Raw genomic sequence first — 16,374 nt, forward strand, 5'->3', positions numbered from 1 at the left:
GTTTCCCCAGCCCCACCCCAGAGTAGCCCCCTCACCATGCAGCATGTCCTGGCTCCCTGCCTGAGAAACACCTCCCACCCCCACCATGTGGTATGCCCTGGGCCCCCATCAGAGCAGGCCCCAGCCCCCCGCCATGCGGCAGCCCTTGGCTCCTCACTGGAGCAGCACCCCCCACACCTCCATGCAGCAGCCCCTGGCTCCCCACCAGAGCAAACCTCCCCACCACGCAGCAGGCACTAGCCCCCCAGCAAGCCCCAGCTGGGCCCTGGCCCCTCACCACATGGCCGGAGCAGGTTGCCACCATGTGACCTCAATGCAGACCTCAGTCTCTGGACCAGGCCCTCCATTTCCCCCTACCCCCCACCACGAGGGCCACAGCAGCCCCCGCCCGCGAGAGCATGCGCCACTCACCTCTGTGGAGGAGGGAAGGAGGTGGGTGGAGAATTTTTTGTGCGCGGCTGTGCAGGTGCACACCTTAGAGGGAACGCTGCCCGGCACTTTTCAGTGCTGTCCCTCAGCCAGGGTAGAGAATCCCTTCGAGTGCAGGATACGTGTTCCGAGGACACGTAAATCTCTTTGTGGCCTTCGCAATAACCAGCTCTGCCACATCTACCCTGGCCCATGATTGCACAGATTATAGGATCCCACCCCTTTAACGCCCGGGGTGTCCACACTGGCCTAGCAAACCACCGCCACAAGAGACACGGCCCCCCCGCTCGACATTACTTCGAAGTAACGGCTCGCTGTTGCAATGCGCATGTTGTTCTTTCGAAATAAAGTCAGTTATTCTGAAATAACGCTGCTGTGCAGACATCCCCTAAATGTATGACAAACAAAACTGTGATCTTTTCCATTGATTTGTGGCTGGGAAGAAAGCAAACTTCACCACACTCCATGTTAGGAGTCATTATGTGCCAGCATCTTTAATACAATTAAGCTAATTTGTTGTGACTCGGTAAAAGAATCCCTTCTCTATTTCTTTACCAAACTGCATTTGTTGTGTCTTTATAACCATGGACATGAAGAGCCCAACACTGCACTGAAATCAATGCACACTGGCTGCGAATATTTCTATAGAAAAATAAACTAAAGACAACGTTGCAGCAGAGATTTCTATGGAGAGGAAGGCAGGATGTCAGGTTGAGGACAGAGCGGTGTTAATTGATGCAAGAGCAGGCAGGGAGGGGCCATATCTTGATTACCAGAGATCTGTAGCTAGACAGTTGAAAATCGCAGGAGTTAATGCAGCCAGAAATTCAAAGAATATTATAAAATCACGTGAATCTAATGAGATTGGTTAATTCATTCTATGTTTTTTTTCACCTATGAATGTTCAAAGGTGCAGCGCAGTATGGGGTGTATGAGCCCTGCTTTCGAGAGAGAGCTGGTCAGGGCAAGAGAGTGAGGGAGCAGCTGCACATGTGTGTGGCTGCACTGGTTATGACACATGGACATTGTCACTGAACAGTCTAACAATGCCATAATGAATTGCATTCGCAGATATGTTTCGGATTGCTTGAAGTGCTGCAGCTGACATACACACAATGCCCTGTAAATAAGTCAAACATCGATATAGCTGTAAGGGAAGAAAAAGGTCAAAAATTGCATTTCTAAAAATAGATTTTTAATAAAAAGCTGGTGAACTGTAAAAGAAAAGGTTCTTGTGCTGACACCTTGTTACAATAACAAGTTTCTAAATTAGAAAACGTTTTTTCTTTCATATTTGACACTGAGATTTCACAGAAGTAGAAAACTCTGCCAGGAGTGAAAGTCCCCTCCCCGCTCATCTGGGGCACGGGATGGGGCAAGGTGAGGGGAGAAAACCCCACCCGCTGTCTGGCCATGTTTTGTACCAGTTTCACCCTGTGCTGGGATGGAGCAAACCCGGGGCAGAGGGAAAAGGCAGCCTGGGCTCCTTCCAACCAGGGGGTCCCATTCACCAGCCTGGGCTGGGCTGCCAGGTGTCCGGTTTCCCACTGGAGGCTCCAGTTGCAAAGGGAAAGAGGCAGTGACCGGTTGGTACTAAACGTCCAGGTACTTGCAGTGACCAGCCCTTCCCCTGGAGGAAGAGCCGCAGCGCTGGGAGGGGCCAGTCGGTGCCGGGGGGTCACTGTCAGGGACTGAGATTCTCTCCGGACTGGGCCGGCACTGGGCAGATGGTCAGGGGACCCGCGTTGGCACCCCCAGTGTTGACACAGGGACTGAAGAAAGGGCGGAGCATCCCGGAGAAGGTGCAGGTGAAGGTGAAGAGATGGGACCTGTCAGTCACATTGTAAAACGAGACCTCGCCCGCCTCGTAGTCCAGGAAAACCCCCACCCGGCTGGGCCTGGTGCTCATGGGGAGGGGGGTCGAGGGGGAGGTGGAGACTGTGTATTTATCCCCATTCCTAAGACTCACAGCCCAGTATCCTTGTTTGGTTGTGAGTGCGACTGTCCCCTTCCTGCTCACAGATTCCCTGCAGACCCCCAGGTCCCAGCCTGTCTTGTCTCCCACCCCCACCTCCCAGTAACGCCGCCCACCCGCGAACCCCTCGGCACCCAGCACATTGGGGCCTTTATCAAATCTCTCGGGGTTGTTGGGCAGAGCCTGGCGCCTGTTTCCGTGTCTCACACGTTTCCGCCCCTCAGACAGGACGAGGTAGGGATTTGCCGTGTCCGGATCCAGCGTCACGTCCACTGGGGAGAGAGTCACAGAGTCAGGGCCGAGGGTGGGTCCCTGGGGTCAGCGGGAAATTAAGCTGTCCCCCCGTTAATTGCTGTGCGGGGGGGGGAGGGGTTATTGTCTGAAGGGAGTCAGGGCCCCTCTGCCGGTGAGGAGACACAGAGCGGGAAAAGGGCAGGAGGAGCGGGGCAGGGGTGGCAAGCTGTCAGTGGGGGGAGGGGCAGGGTAATGCTGGGAGAGGAAAGGGGAGGGGCAGATGATGGGAGAGAGGGGGAGGGAGCCACCATAGGGCCAACGTGGGGCAAGAGGAGCAGGCACAAGGGGACAGAGGGGTGAGGGAAGGGGCAGTCCCCAGGAGGGCTGGGGGGAGGGGCAGATGCAAGGAGGGCAGAGGGAAGGGTGGACACCAGGGGGCAGAGGGGGAGGAAGGGAGCAGAGGGGCACAGAGGCAGACAGAGGGGTGTGGGGAAGGGCAGGCCCTAGAGAGGCAGAGGGGGGAGGAGATGTGGGCACCAGTGCGGCAGAGATGGGGTGGGGCCTACACCACAGGACCCAAAGGGGGGCCCAGGGAGGAGACCCCAGGCAGGCCGACGGGCAAAGAGAAGAGCAGGCACCAGGGAGGCAGATTCCCAGGAGCGCTGTGAGCGAGACATGAGGAGTCATCCCCCGCTCTGCGCTGATCAGGCCTCAGCTGGAGTTCTGTGTCCAGTTCTGGGCCCCACATTTCAGGAAAGAGGTGGAGAAATTGGAGGGTCCAGAGAAGAGCAACAAGAACGATGAAAGGCCTAGAGACCATGAGCTAGGAGGGGAGGCTGAAGGAATTGGGCTTGTTTAGTTTGGAAAGGAGAAGACCGAGAGGGGACTTGGCAGCAGTTTTCAAGAACCTATAAGGGTATCACGAGGAGGGGGAAATTGTTCTCCTTGGCCTCTGAGGACAGGACAAGCAGCAAGGGGCTTAAACTGCAGCAAGGGAGGTTGATGTTGGACATCAGGAAAAACTTTCTGCCTGTCGGGGGTGAGACACTGGAATAAGTTGCCTGGGGGGGTTGTGGAGTCTCCATCCCTGGAGATATTGAAGAGCAGGTTGGACAGACGCCTGTCAGGGATGGTCTGGATGGTGCTTGGTCCTGCCGTGAGGGCCGGGGACTGGACTTGCTGACTCTAGAGGTCCCTGCCAGTTCTGTGATTTTGACAGAGGCAGAGAGGGGCCTCAGTGAGGCAGAGGAGCAGTGACCAGAGGAGCTGGCACCAGGGGTTACAGGGGAATGAGGGGCCCAGGTTATGGGGGGCAGAGGGCAGGGGTAGGGGAGAACTAAGGGGAAGGTGGGAGGGGTGAGAGGGGAGGGGGCAGGTACAGGGTGGGGTGGGGAGGGGAAAGGAAAGGGGCTTGTGCTGAGGGGAGGGGGCAGGGCAGGAGGAGAAAGGGAAAGACACCAAGGGGCAGAGTGGGGGAGAGACAGATGCCAGAGGACAGGGATGGGGAAGGCACCAGGGCAGATGGTGGGGGGAGAGGGAAGGTTTGATCCCCAATGGGTTGGAAGGAGGTGAAGGCAGAGAGGGGTCTCAGGAAGGCAAAGGAGCAGAGGGGCTAGTACCAGGGGCTAGAGGGGGATGAGGGGTGCAGGGTCAGGGGGGCAGAGGGAGAGGGGCAGGGAGAACTAAGGGGAAGGTGTTGGAAATGTGAGAGGAGGGGGGAGAGGAAAGGAGCTTATGCTGAGGGGAGGGGGGCAGAGCAGGAGGAAAAAGGGGAAGCAAGGGGCAGGGTAGGGGAGAGACAAATGCCAGGGGACAGGGATGGGGAAGGCACCAGGGCAGATGGGGGGGAAGGAAGGTTTTATTCTCAGTGGGTGGGAAGGGTGGGTGCCAGGGGGTTAGAGAGGTACCAGGGGAGGGGTTAAAGGCAGGGGGCAGAGGAGGAGCAGGCAGCAATGGGGCAGGGGAGGAGCAGGCACCAGGGCTAACGGGTCAAGGGGGAGACAGTGAAGGGAAAGCGCAGGAGGAGTGGGGGAGGGGTGGGAAGGTGTCAGTGGGGCTGGGGGGAGGGGACAGGTTGATGCCATGAGAGGGAAGGGGAGGGGCAGATGAGAGGGGCAGAAGGGGGGCAATGGGGGCAAGAGGAGCAGGCACCATGAGGACAGAGGGGGGTGAAGGGAGGGGCAGCTTCCAGCCAGGATTTCCCTAGGACCCCCAGAGGGGGTGTGCACCAGTGCTCCCTCCAACTGTTCCTAGCCGTGTGCGGAATACATTTTATAACGTGCACTGAGGTGCACCCAGGACACACACAGGCTGTGGCCATGTGAACGCTAATCCGCTGTGCAGCTCCTGACTCTCCCGAGAGCTCAGGGCGGGTGTGACAGCAGGGCCCGGACGAACGCTCCTGGCAGCTGTCTGTGCCGGTGGGGCTGGTCCAGCTGCCCTGGCCAACCCACTAGTGTGTAAACAGGGTCTGAGGGAGGCCCCCCCCCAGCAGCTCGTGAGGAGCCAGGTTGGGATGATGCCAGGCCCAGCCTGTATTGCCAGGGACACGCCTGCCCTGCCTGGGGCCCGGCCCACAGAGCTGGGCTGCCCGGGATCCGTTCTGCCTGGGGCTGGGCACAAACCACTGAGGTGCCATGTGGGGTCAGGAAATGTTGGGACCCTTTTAGTGTCTGAGTGACGGGCAGCAGCAGAGCTGGGCTGGGCCTGCCTGGGTGAGGGGACCCTCAGCACCAAATCTGTGCTAGGGCTTGCCCAGGGCTCAGCTCCGGCCCCTCTGGGATCGTCCGTTCCCACCCCTGGCACCTCTGGGCTCACAAATTCCTGCAGCGCCCTCCAGACTAACAGAGAGATGACTAGATTTGTTGTTGGTTGCTCAGGTGCTATAGGACCACTCGTCGCTTTTTGAGGGTTTTTTTAAGATACAGAATCAATTGGCCCCCCTCTGGCACCTCTGGGCTCAGCCCATCAGTTGGGAAAATAACAAAAGTGCTGGTGCCCGGCCCCTCTCCAGTGACACGTTAAGCTCTGGCCACCCCACATGCCCTGCACTGGGGAGCAGGGCTGGGGCTGCCAGGTGCTGGTGAGTGGCCCAGGGGGGACCCTCTCTCCCGTGCACACAGAGCTGCCTGGGCCAGACGGAGCCTTTGGCTTGGTTCAGTGACGGCTAAGCCCTGCTGGGGACAGTGTGCGGGGCTGGGCGGGGAGCGCAGCCCAGCCTGCTCTAGCTGCAAGGTTCCCCACTCAGAGCTGCCATCGCTCAGAGCTGGTGGGACCTGGAGGGACAGGCCGATGGCACGGGGAGGGGAGCAGCAGAAGGTGCCGGGGCCGGGCCATTGGGGACGGAGCAGTAGAGGAACGGTGGCGCAGAAACAGCAGCAGCCAGAACATGGGTCTGTGGGACTGTGTCAGTGACTTCACTCTAGCGCCTGCTTTGTGCCTGGGAACCTGGTAGAAAAATGTTTCCTAGGAGGCCAACACTTTTCAAATCCATTAATTGCCAAGGTCATTGTGTCACGACATCGCTAGTGCGACAGGCCAGTAGCTGGGGGAGTTTCTGTGTTGTTATTATAATGAATATTTATGCAAAATCAGCCATATTGGGTCAGACCTCTGGTCCCTCTGCCCAGTGTCCTGCCTCCTGCCACTGCAGCGCCTGGAGCAGCCAGAGGGAATGAGCAGAGGAGGGAATCGTCTAGTGATCCCTGCCCTGTCGCCCACTCCCAGCGTCCAGCACACAGAGCAGGCTGGCGCATCCCTGCCCATCCTGGCTCAGAGCCAGTGACGGAGCAACCCTCCGTGAACGGATCTTGCCCTTTCTGAGCCGTGTTGTAATTGTGGCCTTCACCCCACCCCCAGCAGAGACCCACCGGCCGACTGCGCTGCCTGAGGAAACGCTGCCTTTGTGTGGGTCAGTCTCGCTGCCTGGTCACGTCACTGGGTGCCCCTGGCTCCTGTGTGCGGTGAAGGGGAAATGACACTTCCTGACTCACGTTCTCCACATCTGCCCACATTCTCCAGGCCTCATGTGGCCCCAGGGGCAAGGAGGGGGTGGGGAATGGTGCAGGTGACAAGGGGAAAGAGAGATTTGAGGGGGATGGGAGGCAGACCCCAGAGGGCAAAAGGGCAGCAAGGAGAGGAGGTTATCAAGGGGGGAGGGCATGCAGGGCGGGTGCCAGGAGAACTGAGTTGGGCAAGGGAAGGAGCAGTCCCGGGGGAAGGGCTGAGCAAAGGGTCAGAGGCAAGCAGGGCAGAGAGCAGAGGGGCAGGCACCAGGAGGCAGAGTGGGGACAAGTGAACAGGGGAGCACAGGGGGGCAGAGAGTTGTGTGTGGAGAAGGGAGAGCTCAAGGGGGGCAGAGGAAAGGTGAGTGGAGGGGCAGGACCCAGAGGTTAGGAGAAGGGGAGGGGAGGGGCAGGATCCAGAGGGGAGTGTAGGGCGCCAATGGGCTAGAGGAGGAGGGAGGGGAAGGGGCAAACATCAGGGGCTCAAAAGGGGCCAAGGGCAGGGACTTACATGGGGCAAGCAGCGGGGAGAGGTGGGCCCAGGGGCGGGGAGCACAAAGGGGCTGGCACCAGTGGTTTGCGGAGGAGGGGTGCAGGTGTCGGGAGGCAGAGGGGAGGCAGAGGAGAGGGGAGGGGAGGGGAGGGGAGGGGAGGGGAGGGGAGGGGCAGAACTAAGGGGAAGGTGGAAGGGGGAGGGAGTGAGAGGCAAGGGGCAGGCGGGGTGGTGGTGGTGGTGGTGGTGAGGGAAGGGCTCATGATGAGGCCTAGGTGGGGCAGATGCCAGGGACTAGCGGGCACAAGGGGCAGGAGGAGGCGCACAGGGGTGCAGCCTGGAGTGGGACAGGCACCAGGGCCAACAAGGGGCCAGGTGTGAAGCAGCTACTGGAGGTTGAAGGGGACAAGGGAAGGGACGGCAGCAGAGGGCGGGGGAGGGGGAGGTGCCAGGGGACAGAAGGGGGAAGGGAGGGTCAGACCGGGTGAAAAGGGGGGGACATGATGCAAGTCACATGTGAGGGTGCAGAGGGGCATGAGGAGAACCGGGGCAGAGGGCGGTGAGGGGGTGGGTGCAGAGAAGGAGGTGGGGGGTCAGGCGTTGGGAGGGCAGTGAGGGATGGGGGAGGCACCAGGAGGATGTGGGGAGGGGAAGGGGAAGGGCAGGTGTCAGGGCGATCAAGGGATGGAGCGTAAGGAGAGACATAGGAAGGGAAGGGGAGGGGAAGGACAGGTCTCCACTTCTCCGGCCCAGCCCCTCCCCCAGGGCTGCTAGGAGTGGCAGGGCAGTGGAGGATGGGAGGGGGGTGCAATTGCAAACCAATGGGCTGTTGCCAATGAGGGCAGTGGGAAGGGGAGAGGCAATTCCCCACTTCCTGCCCCCTCCACCTGGGAGAATCTGCACAGGGGCCAGTCCCAGTTCACACCCAGGTGGCTGCACTAGGGAACCCAGCTCCCACGGCCTCAGACACTGCTGTGCCGGGGCCGTGCCCCTCCCCTCACTGAGTTATGGGTCAGTAACTGCAGGTCACTGGGGCTGAGGGCTGGACTCTGGGTTCCCAGGCGGGGCTGCCCCACTGTGCTGCAGAGCCAGTCTCACCCCCACGCTCTGCCCAGGGCCGTGTTTAGACCCGGGGAGCATCTGCAGTAGCAGAGACTGAGGGACTCCACGTCAGACCCCTGGACCCCAGTGGTTCCAGCCCCCACCTGAGGGGGGACCCACATTCCCATCCCTGCCCTGCCCCACACAGGGATGGGACCTGGGGCTCCCAGCTGGGTCCCCGCCCCTGGGCTACAGGCTGGAAGGGAAGCGGCGGCACCTGGCTCTGTCCATGGACACTCGCCAGCAAACTCAGCCTGGGGCCGGGAGCAGTTTCACTGGACCCCAAATCGAATTGTTCTGCCAATAAACTATTAGCACCCGATTGCCCAGCCCCTCTGCAAACCTGTCTGAGCAGCTGAGGTGCCCAGGCCCCAGTGACCAGCAGGGAGGGACTGTCCCCAACCCCGCGTGGTGATGGGCAGGCTGGGCTCAGGGCACCAGCTGGGACACTCCAGAGCGGCTGTGAAATGTGCCCTGGCCAGGAAAATCCCCCCAGCCCTGATCTCAGCCCACAGACCCGGCTGCCAGTGGAGACTCGGCTCCAGCCTGAACTCTCTGCCCAGAGCGACGTGTCCCCTGGGCCCTGCGAGTGGCACAGACCCTCTGCCACTTCCCCGGCGTCTCCCAGCACCGGCACTGGCCACAGAGCCCCGCCCAGAGCCCCAGGGGTGCAGGTGTCCCCAGCTAGCGAATGCTCCAGCCTCCCCCTGGCTCCCTCCACCCAGACCTGGGGCAGACAACCTGGAGACCCTCACACCAGGCTCTGCAGACACGGCAGGTTCGGCTACACATCCGGGCAGAGCCTCCCATGCGCCTGGAGAGAGACACAGACATGCCCCCATGACCCGTCTGGGCAGCCCCCAGCACATGGGCCCAGGCCAGGCCTCCCAACACCTGCTCAGTGGCCCCATTGACCCGGTCAGGGAGGGTCAGGGTGATGGGGCCAGGTCAGATCTCTGGCAAGTGCCAGCAGGTGGGTGGGAGCAGCAGGCAAACTCCCCAGCACTGAGCCCATCAGCCTCCAGCTACTGCACAGCTCCCAGCTGGGTCCACGTGTGTCCTGGGGCCCCAGGCTCTGCCCAGATACCCCGGCACCAAACAGCTCGATGTCCCAGGGGCTCCACTCACCTGCAAATCTGTTTAGAGCTTCCCTCATATCAAGACAAATTTTATACCTGCACTGCAGGTCGGTGCAAACGGCTTCGGGTTCCTGGAGTTTCATGTTTTCACTCCTAGGAAGCAAACGTCCCAACATCAGCAGCTGCCCTGAACTGGCATCGCCACAGGGCCCCCACCAGGAATACGAGGGCAGTGAAAACGGGACATGCACCTGCTCAACGTGCTTTTCACGTCCTGAAAGGAGAAAGAGAATCGATGCTCTGTGTGAACACCGGGGGCATATGCCGAAGCAATTCCCCAGCCAGGCAGCAGCCTTTCATCTAGAGAATGGATTCACCCTCCCAGGCTTCACTGTTCTGCGGCAAAACCTCCTGCGTCGTTTTGCATTTACACTCGATTCATTGTTTGTAGGTCGGACGGGAATTTAGTTAAATGGTTCTTCCTCCTAGGGACTCCGCCCCCATATCCGTGTTTAGCGACTGGTTGAGGCCAATGCTCTGGAGTCACAGCAGGGATGGGCTTAGCCCAGTATCATTTTTGCATCAAACATTTAATCTCGCAGGGCGCCCCTGGACCTCCACAATTCCCCTCCCACCCAAACAGCACCATCTGGAACTGAAGGAGCCCTTGGCCCGACACGGTTGGTCAGGAGCCCGCAGAACAAGTTTACTCTAAGTCCGGGGTGGGTAATAATTTTTGGCCGGGGCCCACTTCAAAAATATTTGAAGTGTCCTCAGGCTGCCCCAGAAGGGACGGGGCCTAAACTGGAAGGGCAGGGCCGGGAAATGATGCTTCTGGGCTTCCCACCCACAGATCATAATTGGTCTGGGGGTGGGTGAGACCCTTTGCCTCCCCTTCCCACTAGGCACCCATGCCAGGGCGAGAAGAGGCTTCACACACGCCCCCACCCCCAGGCCCTGATTGGAATGGGGGCCGAAGGGGGGATGTGAAGCCTCCTCCTGCTCCACCCCTGCCCTGCAAGGAGCACACGGCACTTCAAAGTGCCACATGCTCCTTGCAGGGCAGGAGGAGGCTTCGCATGCGTCCCTGCCCCCAGGCCAGTCAGGGCCAGGGGGCGGGGGAGCTGCGCAAAGCTTCCTTCATCCTGCCCCCACCCTGAGCGAGCATACGGCACTTTGAAGTGCCATGTGCTTGTCGCAGGGCGGAGGAAACTTTGCACACTCCCCTTACCCCATGGCTCTAAATGGCCTGGGGTTGGGGGAGCGGCAGAGTCTCCGCGGGCCAGATCAACCCATTTGGCAGGCTGAATCCAGCTCGCAGAGGCGCTTTTGCCCACCCCTGCTCTAACTCTTGGGATCCAGGCCCATGGATCCGAGCTGAAATTCTGGCTGGAGGCAGAGTTTTGACGCTGTCTCACCTTTAGCAGCTCAGCAACCAGCTGCTGACACTTCCCCTCCATCTCTGCGATCAGCTGCTGCAGAGAGGAGCTTTGCTGGGAGAGTTTGGTGACATTTTCCTGGAGCCTCTGCAGAGTCTCCCGCTCCTCCTCCCTCAGCAGCGTGTGCAGCTTGTTAAATTCACCCGCAATCATCTCTCGCCTTGCCTGCACCTCCCTCTGGAGAAAGGAAAGGAGAGAGGAACCCACAGGCCAGCGCCGAGTTAGACGGGGCCTCTGCCCGTGAAGCAGGGACTGTGAGGTCAGTGTGAAGTCTGGGAAATGTACCAGAAAGGGCTGGTTTTAGCTCAGAGTGAACAGGGCCAGTCCCATGGTGGGGTTGCCCAGGGTGCTAGGTAAAGCTGCAGACTGTTAGAGCAGGCGACATGGGATGGGCACAGGGGGGAGGGAAGAAATCGAGGGAAAGGAAAGATGTACCGGGGGGGGGGGCGCACAGGGCTGGACACTCTCCCCTCTGCCCCCCGGGGTCCTGTCACAGCAGGGTGTGGGCGATGCTCATTCTTGACAACCTGCTCCCAGGGCTGCATGTTCAGCATTGAGGGCTGGTGCCAACAGCCCCGTGGGTGCCGTCCTGGGGCTCACATGGGCGTTGGGCCCTCGCAGCATTGCCAGGGCTGGCTTTGGCCTCACCCAGCCTGACCATGCGCCCCATGCCCATGTGCCTACACCCTACACTCTCAGCGAGGAGCTCACTGTAACAGGCAGGGGAACCAGAACGGACGTGTTGTCCCCTGGGTTCATCTCCCAGCTACAGACAAGCCCAGGACATAAGAACAACCAGGCTGGGCCAGACCTAAATTCCAACTAGCCCAGGGTCCTCTCTGCTGACAGGGGCCAATGCCAAGTGCCCCAGAGGGAGTCAACAGAACAGTGATCCCTCTCGTCACCCATTCCCAGCTCTGACAGAGGCTAGACACACCATTCCTACCCATCCTGACTAACAGCCATTGATGGACCTAACCTCCATAAATCGATCTAGTTCTTTTTTATACTCTATTAAAGTCCTGCTCTTCACAGCATCCTCTGGCAAGGAGTTCCACAGGTTAACTGTGTGCTGCATGAAGAAAAATTTCCTTTTGTTTGTTTTAAACCTGCTACCTATTCATTTATTTGGTGACACCAAGTTCCTACGTTATGGGAACAAGTAAATAACTATTCCTTACTCACTTTCTCCACATCACTCATGATTTTATAGACCTCTATCATATCCCACCTTAGTGTCCTCTTTTCTAAGCTCAAAAGTCCGTCTTTTTCATCACTCGATACAGGACCTGTTTCAAACCCCTCATCGTTTTTGTTGCCCCTTTTCTGAACCTCTTCCAGTGCCAAGAGATCTTCTTTGAGATAAGGCGACCACATCTGCATGCAGAATTCAAGCTGTGGGCGTCCCATGGTTTTATACAAAGGCCATAAGGCATTCTCTGTCTTATTGCCTCTGTATGTCTCATTGGGACAGTAACAGGAGCAGCAGAAGGTGACCGGGATGAGATGGCCATGTGGCAGCAGAGGCTGTGAAGTGGCCGAGCTCTGCCTGGGTTTACTCTGACCTGCCCCCAGCTCTGCTCACTCAGGGGGTTTCCCAGCTGCAGGGGGGTGCCAAGTGCACCATGTGCAGACATACCCCAGCTAGTTTTGATTTACCAGAGCAGGTTTATAGCCTCATCCTGGAGCTTTCAGCTACTTCATGCCTGGGAGCGCTGCCGGGGAAAGGGCTCAGAGATTATGTCTATGCTGCAGAGAGATTTTTTTTTTAAAAACGGCCATTTTTCCGAAAAAAAACTCCAGTTACATCCACGCTGCAATCGCAGTCTTTCTAAATTAAATCGAATGAACGGAGGGGTTTTTCCCAGCACTGGTAATCCTCATTCTATGAGGAAGAAGCCTTTTTGCAAAAGAGCTTTCAGAAAAAGGCATGTGTGGACGGGGAAGAGGGCGTTCTTTCAGAAGAAGAGGAAAGAGGAAAAAGCCCTGGTGGCCACTCCGTCCATAGCAATCACAGCTGACACACGAGAGAACATCCATTCAGTCTGGACATTCTCTTTTGAAAAAGCAGATCGCTTTTTCGATGTGCTTTTGTTTGCAGGCGATCTCTTTCAGAAGATGATTTCTTGGAAGGTCTCTTTCAAAAAAAGGTTCTTCTAAAAGAAGCCTGAAGGATAGCCAGAGAGATTAACCCAGGCACCCACCTGCCACTCTGCGGTTTTTTTCTCCTCTTCACTTCTCAGCACCAGGGATTCTTCCAGCTGCTCCCTGAGCAGGCCCAGGGCTCCCTGGAGTTTCTCCTGCAGGGCATCCAGGGCAACAAACAGCCGTTATCTGCTTGTCTGGCAGGCGGCGAGCGCCGTACACACTGGCCGTACACACACGAGGGACCTGGCCTGGAAGGAGGCAGCCACTCAGCTCTGCTAGCCCCAAAGGCACCCTGGGAGCAGAGATGCCTGGCTCCGAGCAGGGGCTCTGCCTACTGCAGCCACTCAGGGCAACTCCGCCCTGGTATGTTAGCGCAGGTGTCACGTCCCTACGCATGGGCCAGAAGGGAAATGGCTGGGGAGCCTCTGAATGATCCCTTCAGCTAGAGGGTGAGAGGAGCTGGGGCAGGAACCTCACTGCACCGTGCCCCGGACCCAGCCCCAGCTCCCCACTCTGCTCTCCTGTGTGTGCCCAGGCTCCCAGGGGGCCTCCCTCACAGCAAAAGCCCCCTGGGTCTGGGGGAGCAAAGACCTGTAATTGTAACTGCTCCTGGGCAGAGGTAACCCAGCGTTCTCGCCCCCTTGAGCAGCCTGTGATTCATTCACACAGCGCAGCACCGTGCCGAGCGAGGGCTGCAAAATCCCTGCTAACCCGTCAAACATCCAGTTAACCTAACGCTTCGCCAGTTAACCGGACTACACGGGACTTCACTGCTGGCTCCAGCCCCTGCGCTCCTGGGCCCGCCGGGAACAGAGGCTGCTCCAGCCAGGATGCCGAGGAAGTCCATGCTCCAACTCTACTGCACCATTGTCTTCCAGATGGTGGTGCCCAGCTTCGCTGTGGTAGCAGAGCGACCCGGGTCCAGGTTACTTCACTTCCCCGTACCATGGAGAAGGGCGGCGGGGCAGAGCAGGCTGCTGGGCCACTTCAGATCCCACCACCACACCAAGTGCGGGAAAGTAGGGGTTGGCCCCCAGTTGCCCCACATCAGGCTACCCAGTGACACCTGGTTCATGTCAGGGTACAATGGGGTGGAGCAGGAATTGGGATGGGGGGAGGGGTGAAGCAGAGGTAGGGGGCAGCTGGGGGGTAAGGGAGGTTGCCCTAGATCCCATCCAGGAGGGGAGGGGGGCTTGCCCTAGATCCTATACCCCCTTGGGGACAGCCCTGGCTGTAACATAAGCACTTGACATAATTAGGTTGACGTGAGCTGCCCATGTCGCCCTAACACCACAGCGTGAACCAAGCCCCAGGACCTGCCCTGCAGAGCCTGGTCCCTACCTTGTACTCCTGGGCAGCCTCCTCGATAGGCACCACCGTGTGTGCGCGGTGCTCCCGGGACCTGTCGCACACCACACAGATGGGGACTTGATCCTCCTGGCAGAAGAGCTTCAGGGACTCCTGGTGTCTCTCGCACCCTGGCTGCCCCTCGGGCGCTGGCCCCACCGGGAGCCGCAGGCGTTTCACCAGCTCCACCAGGTTTCCCAGCTGGTCGTTGGGCCGCAGGTGTCTCTGCAGGATGGTCTCTCTGCACTGGAGGCAGGAGAACTTGGGCTCCGACTCCCCCCAGCACTGGCTGAGGCAGGCCCTGCAGTAGTTGTGCCCACACTCAATAGACACCGGATCTGTGAAAAATTCCAGGCACATGGGACACGTCGCCTCATCCTGGAAGCTCCTGGCCAGGTCCCTGGCAGCCATGGCCTCTCTGCAACCCGTCCCTGAGGGTTGGTTTTGTTTCCCGATCAAATGGAGGAAGCAGCGTAGCCTGTTCCAGCTGTTTGTTTTTTGGTTTTTTTTCCCCCCTCTAAGCAAGATGCACAACTGGGAGCCAATCACACTTGCTGGACAGAAATGAAGAAAGAAAAAAACACCACAGAAGTCAGCCCCCAGAAATGCACCAAGCTACCCAAGAAAACTCCCAGGCAGTTACAGACACACAGAACCTTGCTTGTTTAAAAGTCTCTGGGGGAGCCGTGTTAGTCTGTAACTAAAAGAAGCTTAAAAACCAACAAGTTTTCATGGGCACCGCCCACTGCTCCGTGTTTGCCGTCTGAGGCAGTGGGCTGTGCCACAAAAGCTCATGTCGCTGCTCCCGTTTATAGGTGTAGGCAAAAGCTGAAGGACTGTGCCCCGTACAGCGAGCTGGGACTGGGGAGGGACCCTGAAGGGGCAGTGGGATTAATCCCCCCCCATTTACCCCTCATGTTTCACAATCAAATGGTTCCCTTTTGCACCCAATCATACTGGGGGGCTGCTGAGGCACGTGACTCGCCCCCTCATTAATGATCATCAGAGCCAGGACCCATTTGGGTACGAATGTCTCCCAGCAGCTAAGTCAGGGCTGCCCCCCCCCATAGGGTGTTCTACTGCCCCAGGCGGGGTGGAGAATGGGGGTGATAAGGGCCCCCCCGCCCCAGGGCAGGACCCAGAGTGGCCACAGACCCTGCTCCAGGCCCTCGTGTTCCCCTCCCCTCGGGCCCCACAAGCTCAGGCCCATGGGCCCCAGGGGGCTCTGTGCCCCCCCCCAGCTGCCCCCTTCTGACACGGGCTGTGACCCGCTTTGGGCCCCGCCTCGCTCTCACCCCGGGGAAAGGCCCCGTCGGGCCGAACTCGCAGCAGCGCCCCCGCTCCGGCTCCGCGGCACGTGCGGAACCCCCCGCGTCGTGACACGCGGTGCCGGCCCCGCCCCCTGCATTCGCTGCTGCCGCCCGGCCCGGGCGCCCAATCGCTCGAAGCGGGGGCGGGGCCAGGCAGCTCCGGGTCAGAGCTAAGCCCGGGCGCGGATCCCAGAGCGGAGTCACTGATCCGCTGCGCACGCGCGGTCCGACCCCTCCCCCCTTCCTCTGCCATGCGCCGGCCGGGTTTTCAGTGCGTCCCGCCCGCCGCTCCCTGCCCCGCCCGCCTGGGCGTCTGACTCTGTGGCGCGAATTCTGAAGGAGCCGTTGGGGCCGTTACTCGCCGCGCTCCTGGTTCGCCTTCCGGTCAGCGCCGCGCGGGGGGGCGGGGCAGGAGGACTCGGAGGCGCTGAGGTGAAGTGGGCGGGAGGAGGCGGGCGGAGCAGGTGACGTGTCAGATGGGGGCGGGGCAGATACATCGCTGCGGGGCAGCGTGGGGAGAAGGAGCCAGAGAGTTGCCATGAGGCCAAATACAGATGGGGCAGAGTCTGGAGCGTGATGCTGCTGCAGGGAGCCATGGAGAGCTACCGGCTGAGCGCCTCAGACTCCTAACAACGTGCTAGTCCCATGGTGTCAGGGGCAGGACTCTGAATCCTGCGATCTGAGTTCAAATCTCAGCGCGACCGGCTGGTGAGATGTTGGCTTGTTGCAGGTAATTTGCAATCGATGCTTCTTGCTCTCCTCTCTCAATGTCCCTCTGGGCTTTCTGATCTAAGGAGTTTGGAGAAACCTGCAGT

At 59.3% G+C, this 16,374-nt stretch overlaps 2 protein-coding genes across 6 annotated transcripts in view; one reads left to right on the forward strand and one right to left on the reverse strand.

Moving 5' to 3' along the window:
• LOC142824070 (zinc finger protein RFP-like) overlaps positions 1-16,374 on the forward strand; it is a 246,383-nt gene that overhangs the window by 131,312 nt on the left and 98,697 nt on the right. The gene's annotated exons all lie outside the window — the stretch shown is intronic.
• Positions 1,104-15,917, reverse strand: LOC102443409 (E3 ubiquitin-protein ligase TRIM11-like). Of its 2 annotated transcripts, XM_075915819.2 has the most exons (7): positions 15,545-15,917; positions 14,244-14,803; positions 12,959-13,054; positions 10,734-10,931; positions 9,567-9,589; positions 9,365-9,468; positions 1,104-2,676 (listed from the first exon to the last, which is right to left on the reverse strand). In XM_075915819.2, exons 1-7 carry the CDS (start codon positions 15,810-15,812, stop codon positions 2,114-2,116), a joined length of 1,812 nt encoding a protein of 603 aa, XP_075771934.2. In that variant the 5' UTR covers positions 15,813-15,917; the 3' UTR covers positions 1,104-2,113. The 2 variants fall into 2 exon arrangements, with proteins under 2 accessions (XP_075771934.2, XP_089629904.1); XM_089773778.1 differs by lacking the exon at positions 12,959-13,054.

Source organism: Pelodiscus sinensis, chromosome 28, assembly GCF_052426305.1.
Source record: "Pelodiscus sinensis isolate ZL-2025 chromosome 28, ASM5242630v1, whole genome shotgun sequence".
Classification (NCBI taxonomy): Eukaryota; Metazoa; Chordata; order Testudines; family Trionychidae; genus Pelodiscus; species Pelodiscus sinensis.